The 17,901-nt window shown below is 40.9% G+C and overlaps 2 protein-coding genes across 6 annotated transcripts; both read left to right on the forward strand.

The window, feature by feature from the left end:
• Positions 1-1,662: 1,662 nt before the first annotated feature.
• LOC106317377 (disease resistance protein TAO1-like) lies at positions 1,663-5,894 on the forward strand. Of its 5 annotated transcripts, XM_013755207.1 has the most exons (4): positions 1,663-3,089; positions 3,157-3,275; positions 3,423-3,453; positions 5,469-5,894. In XM_013755207.1, exons 1-3 carry the CDS (start codon positions 2,502-2,504, stop codon positions 3,451-3,453), a joined length of 738 nt encoding a protein of 245 aa, XP_013610661.1. In that variant the 5' UTR covers positions 1,663-2,501; the 3' UTR covers positions 5,469-5,894. The 5 variants fall into 5 exon arrangements, 3 of the variants coding, with proteins under 3 accessions (XP_013610661.1, XP_013610659.1, XP_013610660.1); XR_001265118.1 differs by having other exon boundaries at positions 1,663-3,331; XR_001265117.1 differs by lacking the exon at positions 5,469-5,894 and having other exon boundaries at positions 1,663-2,504; positions 2,594-3,331; positions 3,423-4,686.
• Positions 5,895-10,976: 5,082 nt separating this feature from the next.
• On the forward strand, positions 10,977-17,291 carry LOC106317379 (disease resistance protein TAO1-like). The gene is given in 5 exon segments (XM_013755208.1): positions 10,977-12,991; positions 13,076-14,420; positions 14,500-14,781; positions 14,869-16,345; positions 16,347-17,291. Coding segments are annotated over 5 exon segments (4,239 nt in total). The 5' UTR covers positions 10,977-12,440; the 3' UTR covers positions 16,931-17,291.
• Positions 17,292-17,901: the final 610 nt, after the last annotated feature.

Consider the following 17,901-nt stretch of genomic DNA (forward strand, 5'->3'; position numbering starts at 1 on the left):
CAGCAGATTTATGAGAAATCCAGGAAATGAACATAGGGAAGCCATTAAGTGGATTTTCAGATATCTAAAAGGAAATCCAAGTTTATCGCTAAGTTTCACGAAGTCTAAAACGGGATTGCAGGGATATGTTGATGCTGACAATGGAGGTGACGTTGACAGCACGTAGAGCAAAACTGGGTATGTCTACACCTTTGGCGGTACTGCAATTTTTTGGGTTTCAAAGTTGCAGAAAGTTGTATCTCTATCAAGCTGCGAAGCTGAGTATGTTGCGGTAACGGAAGCAACAAAAGAGATGATATGGCTACAGTCTTTTCTAGAAGAGCTAGGCCATGATCAAGGGAAAAGTGTGTTGTACTTTGACAGTAAAAGTGCCATCAATTTGGCAAAGAATCCGGTTTACCATGCTCGGACAAAGCACATACATCGTCGGTATCATTGCATCAGATCAGCGTTAGAAGATAAAATGTTGGTGCTTGAGAAGATCCCAGGAAGTAAGAATCCGGCAGACATGCTGACGAAGGTCGGCCGTATGACAAGCTGAGGTTGCACACAACCTCAGTAGGCTTGTTGGAGTAACAAGCTGGGAAGACCTACTACATTGATCAAGGTGTGAAGACATATTAAAATCAGTCTTCAAGTGGGAGATTGTAAAGAACATGTTTTTTTGGTAGGTACAACAAGAAGTTGTATCAAGAACATGTTTGTTGATTAATTCAATAACACATTTCTTTTGTGTTTTTGGTAGGTGCAACAAGAAGTTTCACCTACTCCCCATAATCTCCTATAAATAACCACATAAGGAGAAGAAGAAATCTATCCCAAAAACAAAGAAAGAGAGAACAAGAGAAGAAGTGAGTGAGCAAGAAAGAAAATAAGAGAGAAAAAAAATCTTTCTTGTGAGAAAATCTTTCTCTATAAGAAATTAAGTGTAATTTCTTGAGTGTATTTGGGGTCGGGTGTGAGTTGAGGCGTGTAAAAAATTTCCGGGTTGATAATAAAAGATCTGTAGCAGGCCGGAAGACGTAGGCAAGATTGGCCGAACTCTGTTAACAATTGCGTGTGTGTTTTCTCGCTCCCATAAATTCGGTTTTCCGCAAAAATTTGACCGCATATTTCATAACAGAGTGAAAGTACACCCCCATAGATGGTAAGTCAGCAGCCTATCTATGAGATGTCTCGATTAACTCAAACGTTCCGTTGCTTCATATAGCTTCAGCTCGAAACATAGTTACCGCAGACGTTGACGGATAGTTACTTTCTCAGTGAAGCTTTACTTTTTGTTTCCACGACTCAATTCAAAACTTGTCTGTAGACGCAAACAAAAGCCACAAAGTCAAGCGTGTCTCAAAGTCTTGACCCAATTAAGAAGAGTATAAGCCAATTTAAAGTTTAGAGATGTATCATCCATCAAGAATTGTACCTACCTTTACAACAAAACAATAAGATCTTATTACTTTTAGCTTCCCAATGGCAGATTGTTCATCTTTGTCACTGTTGCCATCGTCGAGAAACCATGTGTTCCAAAGCTTCAGGGGTATCCAAAAAAGTTGAAAATCTAAAAAATGAACTGGAATATCTGAAAATAGTATTTGAATCTAGATAAGCCACTCGAGCTGATGCCCAAACCTATCTAAATCCCGAAACCTTGAACTAGAACATTGTATGCATTCAAAGCTTGTTCCTTTCTGAAAGAGGGCAAAAGTTAAAGAAACACAGGAAGATATCATATGATGAAATAAGAAAAAGGCGAGGAGCTAAGCTATTCATAATAAATGGGAAGTTGAAGGATTACAAATTTATTAAAAGATAACATCGTTGAAACTTCCATGAATCTTCCTCTCCACTCGTCTCTTCTTATGTATTTACTCGTTTTTGGACTCTTTTATGCGGTTCTGTGTCATCGTTGAATATTCCTCTCCACTCGTCTCTTCTGATCTCTTTACTCGTCTTTGGATTCTTTTGTGTGGTTTTGCTTGTTATTTCTCTCTTTGCTGAAATCATTTGTGATCCTGTTCTTCTGTTTCTTGAGTGCTTTCTCTATTCATGGCTTCTTCTTCTCTCTTATGGAAGCATGATATCTTCCCGAGCTTCCGTGGAGAAGACGTGCGCAAAAACTTTCTTAGTCACTTACTGGTAAAGCTCGAAAGCAAAGGAATCAGTCCTTTTATTGATAATAACATTGAGCGAGGCCAGTCTATCGCTCCCGAGCTCGTCCAAGCGATCAAAGAATCAAGGGTTGCTGTTTTCTTGCTATCCCCTAACTACGCTTCTTCCATATGGTGTTTGGATGAATTGGTGGAAATCATGAATTGCAGAGAAAGGGAGCAACAAACAGTAATAACTATTTTCTATGGAGTGGATCCATCTGATGTTGGGAAGCAGACTGGAGCTTTCGGAGAGGCCTTTAACAAAACCTCTGAGGAAAGAACAGAAGGTGTGAAGGAGGCATGGAAGAAAGCTTTGGTGGATGTCGGCAAAATAGCTGGTTATGACTCTAGCAGATGGTTCGTTCACTTTTACTCCCCACTAACCAATTCTTTCTTGATATCAGAGGAAGTACTGAGATGTCTTCTCTCCCTGGCTCTGATTATAGATTTCAGTTGGATTATCTGTATGAATTTTATAAGCTTGCTCGGGGAGTTACTGAACTTGCTGGTCGTCTTCCTCTGGCCCTGAGAGTCTTGGGATCGTATCTACGAGGAATGTCCAGGGACGAGTGGATAAGTACACTACCAAGGCTCAAGTCTAGCCTTGACGAAGGAATTGAATCAATTCTAATGTTTGGCTACAACGGCTTAAGTGATGATAAAGATAGAGATCTCTTTCTGTATATTGCATGTTTCTTTGTTCATTTCGGGGTTGATCGCGTTAAACGTTGTCTTGAAGATTGTGATTTGGATGTCGACCACGGACTTCATAACTTAGAGCAGAAAAGTCTCATATCCCCAGGATACGGATACGTAAAGATGCACACATTACTGCAACAAATGGGTAGAGATATTGTTAAGAAAAAGGCGAAGGAGATTGGAGAGCGACAGTTCTTGATGGATACCGAGGATATTTCTGATTTATTTGAAGACGAAGATACTGTATGTTTCTTTGTTTCCTTGGTTTTTTAAAGCTGAGATTAACTTATTTTTGAGTACTCTATTCTAGGGGACTGGAAATGTTATAGGCATAAAGGTAGAAGCAAGGAGAGAGGATATCCAAATGAGTAAAAGTGCCTTCCAACGGATGAAGAATCTCCAGTTTCTACTAGTCGACTCTAGTAACTGGCAAGTTTCTTGTCGAACTTATCATGATAGACAGCAAACTTGAGAATGGAATCAAAGTAAAAATAGTCAGCCCTTATTTTTTTGTATTGTATTGAGTGTAGATCAAGATCAGTCATTTTTCTAAAGGTTCTTTTTTCTTTTGTATAGCCTCTCCAGCGCCTCAAGCGGATGGTTTTGAGTAAGTCTCAGTATCTGAAAGAGATCCCAGATCTCTCAAAAGCCACGAGTGTAACACCCCGAACCATCCTAGAGATATAGTTGATCAACCGGCCAACAATCAAACAAGAACATGACCGATCGACCGTCCAACACCCAGGGTTAGAGATGAATGAGTCAACCGGCCAGCCAACAATCAAACAAGAACATGACTGACCGTCCAACCCAACACCATGGTCCGGAAGCGCTACGTGATGGGTAGAGACGATCCAGTCAAGTCACAAAAATTACTCCACGACTTAGACCAGTTCATCCACTAACTCGTCCCGCTAATCAAGGCGAAGGTTTTTCAACCCGTACCTAGAGTTAGCGTTTTCCGTTAGATCGAGGCCTAAGGCTTTTCAACCCGTACCATGACCTAACGTTGTGTTAGACCGGACTAGTCAAATATCAGAGTACTCATGAAGCGCATATAAAACAATTACTTTTATTGATTCGAGAAATATCCATACATTGATATAATTTGAGAGCGGTCCCGGCCTAATGCCAAATCGAGTACTAAACACAAATCCACAATACCGTTAACAAAAGGCATGAAAATCTACTCCGGCGGTCCTAACGTCCAGTACCCAGCTATCCGATCATCCTTACCTAAAGCGACCTGCAAAACGGACAACGGAGTTGGATGAGTAACCTAATGTTACTCAGTGAATTATGATCCCCAACTAACAAATACAACCCCTCGCTATCCCACCCCAAACAATCTAAAGCGAGAGGTTCACCTAACAACAAATCAGTCCAATTCAATAAATAAGCATTCTCAGAAATACGCAACAGATAATAATAGCAAGATAATTAACGATATGAAATCATAACCGCTAATGACTTGCTAACCACTTCAACTCAAACTCAAATCAATCTAGGGTTCAACAACCCTCTACACCCTCTACACTATAACTAGGGCCCTTTGTGACTTAGTGTTCCTCCTCTATCCTCGGCAATATCCTATCTCCCTACCACAAAGGCCAGAAGAAGGAACTTTCAACCAAACACGGCCCACAGTACGTTTGGGTCACTGTCCGTCACTACCCCATCGTGCAACCACTCAGCCATAGGTCATGACCCCATCTCTCTGAGTGTTCTCGATCCAGCGAATAAGGGGTTTCCTTAAACCCGCTAGGTACGAGGTCGAGGAAACACTAATCCATCTCAAACATGCCTAGCATTGTGGGTTACACAAATGCTATATGGCCAATACACTCTAAATCTACAATACTAACAACAATATCATCACTAAACAACTCAACCAGTTAGTCGCTCCCTTACCAAGAGCTGACTAACCTCAATCAACAAGTATTAATTAACAAACAAGCATTCGCTAACTAACCAATCAACCTAACCATTAGCATGCTACTACGGTTCTCAAGCAATAACTAAGCATGCTATCAACTCAGTCAACCAAACCTCAACAATTAACTAATCAAACTGTTACTCAGTTAGACCCGGCCCCCTGCCATGATCCAACTTCCAAGTAACGGAAACCTGCATGAAAACAAGTCAGCAATCAATTGATCATAACTCACAGTGTTCTTTGCCGATAAGCAGCTGGTTGATCTGAGAAGACTTGGCAAAAACCCAATTGACGACATGACTGGAGTGGACTGGACTGATCTTGTCTTGGACACAACCTCGGATTCACCATGAAGAATCTGACAGGCCTCAACAGGCTGATCTAGACTCGGACATAACCTCCTATAGCTTCTCGACAGTTCTTCGGACTTCCTGGCGGAGTATCGAGCAGAACTTCAACTGATCTGAAACCCATGGATCTGAACTAACTCTGGACGGTACCTCCACTTGATCATCAAACGAACGGACTGTCCTGGACGAATTCAGTTGGACAGAACCTTCCCTAGGCATCGACTCGAAATCAGTATAGAGCTGACCTCGAAAACTCTCTAAAACTCTCGAAATAGCTCGGAATCACTTGCTTTCTTTTTCTACTTTTCTCTCATGTTTTTAACTTGGTTTGGACAGGTCTGGATGTGTTGAAATGATCTGGGGGTTTGGGGTATTTATAGGAGACAGCAACCAATCAGCTTCAGGTTGGTGGCAGCCCGTGTGTCGCTTCGCATGGCGCCGGACGCATGCGCGGCGGCACCTCGTGCTCCACATGGCTGGCTGCATGTCCAGGACACATGCAGGATGCCACCACTCCTCCCAGATGTCAGGCTGCATGACTGCTACTCATGCAAGGCGCCACAGCTTCACACACATGGCTGGTCGCATGCTTCGGTTGCATGCGCGGAGACACCTCGTGCTTGATCGATCCACCTCGTGCTTCTACATGTCAAGCTGCATGTATAGCTTCCATGCACGGCAACACCTCGAGCTTCTGTAGACACTCAGCTTTCTGGACAGTTTACACCACGTTCTAATAAAATTATTATGTTTTAAAAAGTGATAGACACACCTTATATATATATTATATAATATACCAATTTAAAATTGTAAAAAAATTATATACAAATAAATAGAAACAAACACCCGCACAACCAGTTATGAATTAAAAGAAAAGAAAAATTGATGAAAACGTAAGACACGTCTCTTAATTAAGAGAGTTAAGAGCAGGATTATCGGGGTCTTTAAAGGGGGGGTTAGTGTTTTTAGGATTAAAAATAAAAGATAAATATGTAATTAAGGTGAAGATGTCGCTTAAATTGGGCATTGAAGAGTCGTCTCTTCTTAACATGTGTCACGCATTGATGGCTCTTTCTCTCCCGAGACAAAGCCAAACCTCTCGTTTGGTCATTCATCGTCGACTCCGCTTCTCTCTCTCTCTCTCTCTCTCTCTCTCTCTCTCTCTCTCGTGATCTCACTCTCTCGCGTCGACTCGACGGAATCAAGCGGTGATCTCTCGTCGATGGAATCAATCGGCGTTGTTGTCGCTGTACTTGTCGTCTCTCACCCTCTCCTCGACGGAATCAAGCAGAATCAATCGATGATCTCTCGACGACTCCGCGTCTCTGTCTCTCACCTCGACAACACCTCGTCTCTCTCCCTCTCCTCGAGGGGACCCCGTCCCTCTCCCTCTTCTCGACGATACCCGTCTCTCTCCCTCTCCTCGACGATGCCGCGTCTCTATCTCTCTCCGCCTCTCCTCCAATCGAAAGGTAATCATTTGTTCTTGTGTTCTTATTTCATGCATGTCTTTGATTAGGCTTCTTCTTGTTCTGATCGCATGTTTGATTTGTTTTGTCGGTTCGATTCTGTCTCGCGATGGCTCTCTACGACGGCGACGGAGCTCTCTGCGGTGGCTCTCCTCGGATCAAAAGGTAAAGCTTATGTTTCTTGTTTTTGAACAAATGATGTCTGAGATTGTGGTTCTTCTGTTACGATATTGATTTGTTTGTTCAGTTCGATACTGTCTGTAGATTGATTGGTTTGTTGTGTTCGATTAATTGTGATATGCTTGCTGGTAGTTTATTAATTTAGATTTGTTTTCTGTCTGTTGATAAAAAAATTTGTTTCTGTGTTTGCCGTTGTGAGATGGAGAGGATCAAATATGTTTTGCATTTGTTGCTTGGAAAGAGACACGGGGAAGGTTCATCGATCAAAGGACTCCAATTACAAAACAAGGTTAGTGTAACAAACTTGGCAATCTGTTATCGTCTGTGATGAACTGAATAGAGTTGCATAGAGTTGAATAGAGTTGAATTGAGTTAGCGTCTGTGATGAATTGAATCTTGGCAATTAATGAGTTGGTCAGTGTACGTTTATGGTTTCTGTTGATTATAAATGGCTTCTGTATGTTGTGTGATTAATGGTTAGCTAGGAAACTATGTTCTGTTAGGTGTGATTAAACAATTGTGGTTGTGAAGCTGGTTTAAGTGTTATAAATGAATTAGATATATGTCTACTCGAATTGGTTGTGGGTGTGATCAATGCTTCTTATCTCAGCGTTCTCAAATGTTCCTTTCTTTCTCTCTTCTTTAAATTTACTCGTTTCTTCTCTTCTTTTTACAACTCCTAAACACGCCTCTCTTCTCTTCTTACTTTGTTATCTTAACTTCCATCTCTCTTCTCATCAACTTTCAGATATGGATTCTAATCCATATCTATCTTGCAATTTTGTTGATATTCTTCAAAGTCAACAACAATCTTCCATCGGTTTAGAATCTTCTTCTATTCCTCTCTTTGGCACGCAAGCTTCAGAAGGTTCTAACTTCGAACAAGATAGTTCTACAGCGCGTACACCAAGAAGGGCGTGGACACCAACAGACGATGTCGTTCTCATAAGCTCGTGGCTAAACACGAGTAAAGACCCCGTGGTCGGGAATGAGCAACGCTCTGTTGCCTTCTGGAAACGCATAGCAGCGTACTTCTCGGCGAGTCCCAAACTAGCTGGGTGTAAAAAAAGAGAGTCCTCGCAATGTAAGCAGAGGTGGCACAAAATAAAAGATTTAGTGTGAAAGTTCTGTGGTGCTTACGAGGCTGCAACCAGAGAGAAGAGTAGTGGGCAAAACGAGAATGATGTTCTCAAAGTAGCCCATGAAATTTTTTACAACTCCTATAAGAAGAAGTTCACGCTTGAAAATGCGTGGAAAGAGCTCTGCAATGACCAGAAGTGGTGTGAGCTCTCCACGGTTAAAAATGAAGGAAGCTCCAAAAAAAGAAAATGTGATGACGGTTTTGATTCAGCAAGCTCTCAAGCTGTTGATGATGAAGGAACCATCCGTCCCCTAGGTGTAAAGGCAGCAAGAGCGAGGTAAGAAGCCGATGGGTGATGGGAAGGAGCTCTCTGCCTTGCAAACTATGTGGAGCATCAAGCAAGAGGATTTGTCAATGAAGGAAAAGCTCTCCAAGATGAAGCTACTTGAGAGTCTTGTTGCAAAACAAGTGCCGCTAGCTGATTATGAGGAAGCTTTGAAGAAGAAGCTCATAAATGAGTTGATGTCTACTTCGTTTAAGTGTGGGTCTCGGTCTTAGCATCGGTTTAAGCTCTAAGTGTGGGTCTCGGTCTTAGTCTCGGTGTAAGATCTTAAAAAGTTTAAAATGTGTCTTGTTCTTGATTAATGTTTCTCGGGTTGTTGGATTTTCATTTTGTTAAACTGCTTTCTTGTTCCTCGGCTTAATGAATTTTCATGTTTTCATGTTAATGCTTTCATGTTTCTCGGCTTAGTTTGGTTTCTATTGTAATGATTGTTCTTGTTTCTGTGATCTCTGTTTCTAGTTCTTGGTAACGCTTTCTTGTGTTCTAACTTGATATTAATTACATGTTATATGTCATTGTCTCAGGTGAAGAAGACTGCTTGAGAAGAGTGAGATCATCGCATGATAATAAGGTAATGAGACTACTCATTACCATCAGAGCCACATACCATGTTATGTTTCAAACGAATAAAATACGTGGCACTGGTAGTACTGAGTGTTCCCGCTACCGTATTCAGTTGAAGATTCACGGGTGTTGTATGTGACGGAGTAGCTAGAATGAGATGTACTCTGTTGTGTCAGGTTACGGGTGTTGTCTTCAGCATATTGTAATTTCAACTTGGTTGTGTCAGGTCACGGGAGATGTACTCGGTTGTGTTACGGGTGATCACAGGTCTTGTATGTATTATGCATGGTGTTGATCACGTGTATTATGCATGGGTGTTGCAATTTCACGGGTCTTGTATGTATTATGCACGGGTGTTGTATGTATTATGATCACGGGTCTTGTATGTATTATTGATCACAGGTGTCACTTGTATTATAAAGTCACCAAACTCATCTCATCTCATATCAGTTCTTCACTTCTCGTCTCATCTCATATCACTTCTTCACTTCTCGCCTCGTCTCATCTCATATCACTTCTTCACTTCTTCACCAACTCATCTCTTGTTTTCACAAAGTCATTACAAACGCATCACAACTCATCTCATCGATTCACAAATTCATCACAACTCATCTATTCACAAACTCATCACAAAATCATCTATGGCATCTTCATCTCATAACAATTTAGAGGAAGTAGATGATGAAAGTTTTGATCAAACGTTGGAGAATCTTTGCATCATCATGTTGATCAGGAGGAAGCAAGGAAGAGAAGGAAAAAACGAGTTTCTATCGAAAGAAATCGTGAAGCAGGCTATGTACGTTTGTGGAATGATTATTTCAGTGAAACTCCAACCTATCTTCAAAATCTTTTCCGTCGACGATTTAGAATGAACAAGCCATTGTTCATGCATATTGTTGATCGACTCTCTAATGAAGTTCAATACTTTCGTCAAAGGGAAGGTGGTCTTGGGAGGCTTAGTCTTTCTTCATTCCAAAAATGAATGGCGGCTATTCGTGTCTTGGCGTATGGTATTGCGGCTGATACGGTCGACGAATACCTTAGGCTCGGTGAAACTACAACTCGGTTATGTTTGGAGAATTTTGTAGAAGGAATAATCAATTTATTTGGCGATGAATACCTAAGAAGACCAACATCAGGTGATCTTCAACGTCTACTTGATATTGGGGAGCATATTGGATTTTCCGGGATGATAGGAAGCATCGCCTCTATGCATTGGGAGTGGAAGAATTTTTCCACCGCTTGGAAAGGGCAATATTCTCGTGGTTCCGGAATATCAACGATCGTTTTAGAGGCGATTGTTTCATATGATCTTTGGATATGACACTCATTTTTTGGAACTCCAGCTACATTAAACGATATCAATGTTCTTGATCACTCACATGTTTTTGATGATATTATAAGGGGTCATGCCCTGGAAGTTATTTACTATGTCAATGGAAGAGAATATCATATGGCCTACTATCTCACCACCGATTGTATTTATCAGAAATGGGCAACTTTTATCCAATCTATTCCAATACCACAAGGGCCGAAAGCAGTTTTATTTGCTCAGCGTCAAGAAGCTGTCCGAAAGGATGTCAATCGTGCTTTTGGAGTCTTGCAAGCTCGCTTCGCCATTGTTAAAAATCCAGCCCCTTTTTGGGATAAAGTCAAAATTGGAAAGATAATGCGAGCATGTATCATACTCCATAATATGATAGTAGAAGACAAACAAGATGGATACACCCAATTTGATGTCTCGGAGTTCCAACAAGGAGAAGACCACAGAAGTTCACATGTAGATCTCACGTATTCTACAGATATCCCTATAAATATCGCCAATATGATGGGTGTTTGAACTAGAATTCGTGATAGACAGATGCATCAGCAACTGAAAGATGATTTAGTTGAACATGTATGGTTTAATTTGAACGTGATGAAGACAACAACTGAGCTCGGATGCTTCTTTCAAATAATTCTCGTTTAATTTACAAATCTTTGTTTCATGTTTTAGTTTAAAAATTTATGTTGAATATATATTTTTTTTTATTATGTTTTATGTAATAAAAAATAAATTATAAAAAAAAGTTTAATAATTTTTTTTAAGAACCTAAAATAAGAGACTTGCAATGGAGGGAAGAAAAGTATCAAGGTTATTAATCATGTTTCTTGCCAAAATTAACTCCTAAAATACTATTAAAAATAAATTAAGAGACGGGTTTGTGGGATAAACATGCTCTAAGACACGTCTATCTGAGGCACGTGTCAAAACATTATTGGGTAGAAGATAGATCTGAGTTTCACCTGTTCTTTCTCTTCCTTCTCTTCTGTCGCTTGTGCGATGTAGATTCTCGTCGAAGAAGAAGCTTTGATCGATCTGTTTCGATCAAAGTCACATTAAAACGTCTTGAAAGACTACGCAGGCGTCTCTTCTTTCCTCTTCCTGTTCGCGGGAATCATGCCTGGTCTGACTTTGGGGCTCATGTCTCTCGAGATTCTCCAACGCAGTGGCACTCCCAACAAGAAGAAACAAGCCAGTAATCATCTCTCCTTCATTGTTCCTATTTTTGTTTTTTTTATTTGATCTGATGATGGTGATTTTTCTTTAGCTGCGATATTCCCGGTTGTTCAGAAACAGCATCAGCTTTTAGTGACACTGCTTATGTGCAATGCTGTTGCAATGGAGATGAGAGGATCATTTGGTTCTTGATCAAGTTTATTGTTTCTTTGGAGTTTGCTCTTGATCAAGTATATTTCTTCTGCCTCTCTATGATTGAAACTCTGTTTTCTTCAAGTGCAGAGTACTTAACCAAAGATGCTTCAAGCCCTATAGATTACATAAACAAAGATGCTTTCTTGGTTTTTTGATTAGGAAAATGTCAAGTATCTTCCTGGGATTAAGCTAGGAAGAAACAGTCTTTTACTACTCTACAGGCCATGGCTAAGAGAGCAAAAGCAGAGTTGAAAGGAGGGACTTTGAAGACAGTGAGTGATAAAGGCAAGGAAGCAACTCTGAGTCTCACAGGTTCAGAGAAAGCGAAGCCCTTAAAGAAGACTGAATTGGTCAAGAAACCATTGCCTAAGATGAAAAAGACTCCAGGAAAATCAGTGGTTGAAGTAAAAGAACGTAAAGGACCCTGTTCAAGGGGCTCGCAGGAGATAAAGGATCATGGCCATGTAAAGTTTCTACTCCCCGGTTTTCCTGGAAGCTCACCTAAGACAAAGCAGTCATTCCCTGTGCATCTCTTTTCTTGGGGTCTGTCAAAATTAAAATTTATCTTCCCAGCAAACCAGTGGAATCTCTGAAAATGCTCACTGTTCAAAACCGAGGATAAGCCTATCCAAAACCTTGAACCAGAACATTTGGTTACTATTCAACGCGAAATAAGAAAAAGGGAAGGAGCAATTCATAATAAATGGGGAAGTTGAAGGATTACCTAAATTTATTAAATGTCGACATCTTTGAATCTTCCATGAACCTTCCTCCCCACTCGTCTCTCCTTATCTATTCGGACTCTTTTACGTGGTCATGTGTCATCGTTGAATCTTCTCTCAACTCGTCTCTTGTTATCTATTTACTCGTCTTTGGATTCTTTTGTGTGGTTTTGCGTCATTGTTGTTATTTCTCTCTTTTTTCGAAATCATTATTGTGATCCTGTTCTTCAGTTTCTTGAGTGCCCTCTCAATTCATGGATTCTTCTTCTTCTTCTCTCACTTGGACGCATGATGTCTTCCCGAGCTTCTGTGGAGGAGACGTGCGCAAAGGCTTTCTTAGTCACCTTAAAAAAGAGCTCGGAAATAAGGGAATCAAAACTTTCAATGATGACGGGATTGATCGAGGCAAACATATCGGCCCCGAGCTCGTAAAAGCGATCAGAGAATCAAGGATTGCCATTGTCTTGCTCTCCCCTAACTACGCTTCTTCAAGCTGGTGTTTGGATGAGTTGGTGGAGATCATGAAGGACAGGGTAAAGGAGCCATATGAGTTGGAGGAAAGCATGGAGGGCAGGGTAAAGGAGCCAGATGAGTTGGAGGAAATCATGGAGGGCAGCGAAAGGAATCAACTAAAAGTGATAACCATTTTCTATGGAGTGAATCCAACTGATGTTAGGAAGCAGACCGGAGATTTCGGAAAGGCCTTTAACATAACCTGTGTGGGAAAAGAAGAAAAGAAGGTGAAGGCATGGAGACAAGCTTTGGTGGATGTAGCCAATATAGCTGGTTATGACTCTAGCAGATGGTTCGTTCCCTTTTACTTCCCACTACCTTATTATCTGTATACCCTTCTCATGATGTCTGTTTTTCAATGGTTCGGCTCTGTTAGGCACAGTGAAGCTGATTTGATCAACAAAATTGCCGTATATCTTATGAAAGTGTTGGGGCTTACACCATCAAAAGATTTTGATCACTTTGTTGGCATGGAAGCTCGTATCACGGAGATAAAGTGCTTGTTGAGCCAACAATCTGATGCTAAAGTTAAGTTCATAGGGATCGTGGGTCCTGCTGGGATTGGTAAGACGAGCACTGCCAAAGCTTTGTACGACCGGTTATCTCCTGATTTTGCGTTCAGCACGTTTATTGAGGATATCAGAGGAAGTAAAGAGATGCCTGTTCTCGGTGGCTCCCATCATCAATTTCAGTTGGATTGGCAGAAAGAGTTACTGTCTCGGCTTTTCGACCAAACGGATAGTAAGGTTGGTCATTTGGGAGTGGCTGAGCAAAGGCTGAGAGGCAAAAAAGTGTTGATTGTTCTTGATGAAATGGATTGCTTGTTCAAACTAGAGGCAATGGCAAAAAAGGCTGATTGGTTTGGACCCGGAAGTGTTATTATCATTACAACCGAAGATAGAAAACTTCTCAAGGCACAACGCATCGAATGTATTTACAATATGAGACTTCCAAATCAAGTTGAGGCAATGCAGATCTTATGCCAATATGCTTTTGTTCACAAGTCTCTAGATTATGGTCCTGCGACGATAATTGCCAGAGCTTTGCACAACCAATACTCTCTTGATATCAGAGGATTTGAGATCTTCTGCCAATATGCTTTCGATCAAAAGTCTCTAGATTATGGTCCTGAGATGAGAACTGTCAAACCTTTGCGAAACCAATTCTATCTTGATATCAGAAAAAGTATTGAGATGTCCTCTCTCCCTGGCTCCGATTATCAGTTGGATTATCTGTATGATTTTTATAAGCTGGCTCAGGAAGTTACTAAACTTGCTGGTCGTCTTCCTCTGGCCCTGAGAGTCTTGGGATCGTCTCTACGAGGAATGTCCAGGGACGAGTGGAGAAATGCAGTACCAAGGCTCAAGTCGGAAGGAATTGAATCAATTCTAATGTTTGGCTACAACGGCTTACCTTGTGATAGAGACCGAACTCTTTTTCTGTATATTGCATGTTTCTGTGTTGGTTTCAAAGTTGATCGCCTTAAAAGTCTTCTTGAAGATTGTGATTTGGATGTCGGCCATGGGCTTCATAACTTGGAGCAGAAAAGTCTCATATACACAGAATCCGGATACGATCCATACAGATACGTAAAGATGCACAAATTACTGCAACAAATGGGTAGAGAAATTGTCAAAAAAGAGTCTTTGAAGGAGCCTGGAAAGCGACAGTTCTTGATGGATGCAAAGGATATTTCTGAATTACTTGAAGATGAAGATGCTGTAAGTTTCTCTCTAGTCTTCTGTCTCCAATTGGTTTTCTTAAGCTGAGGTTAACTTCTTTTTGAATAATCTATTCTAGGGTACTGGAGAAATTCTAGGCATAATGTTAGACAGATGGGGAAGGGAGGATATCCAAATAAGTAAAAGTGCCTTCAAAGGGATGAAGAATCTCCAGCTCCTAGTAATCGACTCTAAGACCGTGCGCATACCTGAAGGCCTCAGCTGTCTTCCCGACAAACTCAGACTTCTAGAGTGGCCCAGATGTCCATTGACATTTTTGCCTTCCAAGTTCTCTGGCAAGTTTCTTGTTGAACTTATCATGACAGACAGCAAACTTGAGAAGCTTTGGGATGGAATTAAGGTAAAAATAGTCAGCACTTTGTTGTATTGTAATGTGTGTAAAGCATGATTAATCATTTCTCTAAAGCTTTATCTCTTTTTTGTATAGCCTCTCCAGCGACTCAAGCGGTTGGTTTTGAGTAACTGTAAGTATCTGAAAGAGATTCCAGATCTCACAAATGCAACGAGTCTCGAGGAACTAGTTCTCTCCGAGTGCATACGTTTGTTAGAGCTCACAAGCACTATTGGCAATGCCACTAAGCTAAAAAGGTGCATACTTAGCCGTTGCTTTCTTTTGAAGGATCTCCCCTCTTCTATGAGTAGGTTAATCAATCTCGAGAAACTGGACCTCACTCAGTGCACGGGTTGGAAAGATGGTTGGTCAAGTCTGCAAAAACTCCGTGGTTGCTCGAGTTTGAAAGAAGTCGATCTGAGCTGGAGTGCGATATGGGAAGTGCCATCATCAATCAGATCTAATTGGCCTTGTCTTAAGAAATTGGATATGTCTGGGTGTAGAAACCTCAAGGAGTTCCCAAATGTTCCTGACAGCATTGAAGAGTTGGTATTGTGCAAGACAAGGATAAAGGAAATTCCTCCATCGATTGAGAATCTGTCTCGTCTGCGTAAACTAATTATGTTTGGATGCAAGAATCTGGAAAAGATATCTCCCAATATTTCTAAGTTGGAGAATCTTGAGTTTCTTGGTCTGCGAAAAAGTGGCCAAAGTGAGCATGATAAGGTGGATCTTATTGATGTATTTGAAGCAGTAATCAAGTGGGAGGGCCCTGACTCGAAGCGCAGTTGGAGATTACTATCAGACTTCGAAGTTCACTACCTTTTACCGAGATGTCTACCCACGAAGAAGGCGCTATCATTATGGTTACGGAGTTATGATATCTACACTATTTCAGATTGCATCACATGTCTCTCAGGGCTCATCAAGCTTGACGTCACAGAATGCCCTTATCTCGAAGCACTTCCACCGCTTCCAGACTCACTTCTATATATAGATGCAGAAGACTGTTTATACTTGAAGAGAATAGACTCTTCTTTTCATAATCCAAATATTTGCCTAAACTTTGCTGGCTGTTATGGCCTGAGTCGAAACGCGAGAAGGCCCATCCACACATCAGACTGCAAATATGTGTTATTACCGGGTGAAGAAGTGCCTGCACTCTTCCCTCACCAAGCTGACTCAGGTTCCCTGACAATCAATCTGACTCCAAGACCTCTTCCTTCATCCTTGAGATTCAAAGCTTGCATCTTGCTGTCAACATGCAATACTTCCATGTCTGTGGTTCTAATGATGGGTGGTGTGACTTGTCGTGTCATAGGTAAACAGAATGATCTCACTATGCAATATGGATCAAATCAGCACCATATGCCGTGTAAACGTTTAGTCTATGAAGACCATCTGTATATATTTGAAGATTCTTTATGTCTAAACCAGGATTTCCCTGATGAAGCCGGAGAAGCCACCTTGAGCGAGCTTCTGTTTGAGTTCCTGTTCCATGGTAACATCTGGAAGGTGAAAGGCTGCGGTGTACGACTTTTGTTCCCTGATTCTATTATTGACAGCCAATGATGATGGGAACAAAGTTGAAAGTGATGAATCTACGCTCGTACCTGGTGTAGAAGTGCCTGCACACTTCACTTACCGAGCTACTTCAGGTTTCCTAAAGATCAATCAGACTCCAGGACCTCTTCCTCCATCCCTTAGATTCAAAGCTTGCATATTGCTCTCAAGAGTCAATATTAATCTCGTGGATGATGAAGACATTGTCTCTTGGAGCCTTAATTATTTATTTGATGACGTTGATGACCATGGAGAGGAGAAGCAGTTATCGATGTGTGTGTCTTGTAGGTTTAGGGGCAAACAGAAGGGCCTCACTGTCCAATATGGATCAAATCAGCGCGACATGCCTTATATATGTGGATGGGAGGAACGTCTGTATACATTTGAAGATTCTTCTTGTCTAGACCAGGATTGCCCTGAAGCTGAAGAAGCCACTTTCAGTGAGCTTGTGTTTCACTTCAAAGTGTTTTATAAGAAATGGAAAGTGAAAGATTGTGGTGTACAGCTTTTGGAGGACGAAGAAGAATCTGGACGTGATGAGGATGAGGATGATAAAGCTGGCGATGGTGATAATGATGGGGTTGAGGAGATATAAAGGATGATGTAGATAAAACTCAAGAAGGGGACAAATCTAGACGTGATGATGATGCAGAGACAAGGAGCAAGAAACGAATGAGGTTCAGCCTTCTGTAGAGATATAAGGGAACTGTCATGTTGTTATATATTTTGTGATTCTGTGCAGATTAATTTTCCAAGAAGAGAAGTCAATCTAAACACACTAGGGACACTTGAACAGTAATAGCAAAGTTGCATTTGTAAGAACAACTCCTGTCTCAAGTTATAGTTCATAAGCATATGAAGATGCATGATTGTAGGTTTGGTAAAGGAGAGATTTCTGGATCTGAAAGTTCCTGTTGTTCCTGATTATGTTGATAAAATAAAACAACTTGGTGTCATAGTGAAGCGATCACAGCGGTTTGGTTCTGGAACTCATTGTGACCACTGAAAAAAAACAGCTATTGAGAGCTAATGGGATCAAGATCATATACTAGCTGGGCTTTCCATCTAGAACTAAATCTCTTCATAACTTTTTTGCCAATCTGCATTTGGACAAATCTTTGCGCCAGGTGGTTGTATCGGGCTCCCTATTGAAAACACCAAGCTTGCTGACTATCTTCCCCTAGCTCTGAAGGTTTTCTCGAGGTCATCTCAGTGATGGATGAACAAAGAAGAGCAAGAATCATCATTGCCTCACCCAGAACCAGTCTCAGTAGGATTGTTTACGAGTTGGTTACGTTGGTTTACATGACAAGGACAAGTCCATATACCTTCATATTGAGTGTTCATTCAGTGGTGGATATGGAGAGAGAATATTCTAATTATTCAAAATTTTATTTATTATTGGGATAATTATCTCTAATGTTTTAAGGTTTTTATATTTTCTTATATATATAGTCTTTGAAGCTATGGTTTTGTGTATTTTAGGAGTTTATGATTTGATTAATAAAAGTTAAGATATTTCTCTTTAATCTTTGTTTTCGGCTAGATCATTGGTGATCTCAACGA

The sequence above is a fragment of the Brassica oleracea genome, chromosome C9 (genome assembly GCF_000695525.1).
Source record: "Brassica oleracea var. oleracea cultivar TO1000 chromosome C9, BOL, whole genome shotgun sequence".
Taxonomy (NCBI): domain Eukaryota; kingdom Viridiplantae; phylum Streptophyta; class Magnoliopsida; order Brassicales; family Brassicaceae; genus Brassica; species Brassica oleracea.

What these genes read in the sequence shown, in the direction of transcription:
- LOC106317377 (XM_013755205.1), top strand. Translation starts at nt 2,502, where the DNA reads ATGGTTCGTTCACTTTTACTCCCCACTAACCAATTCTTTCTTGATATC. An exon ending in TATTTGAAGACGAAGATACT is followed by an intron (nt 3,090 to 3,156) that starts GTATGTTTCTTT and finishes ACTCTATTCTAG; the next exon opens with GGGACTGGAAATGTTATAGG.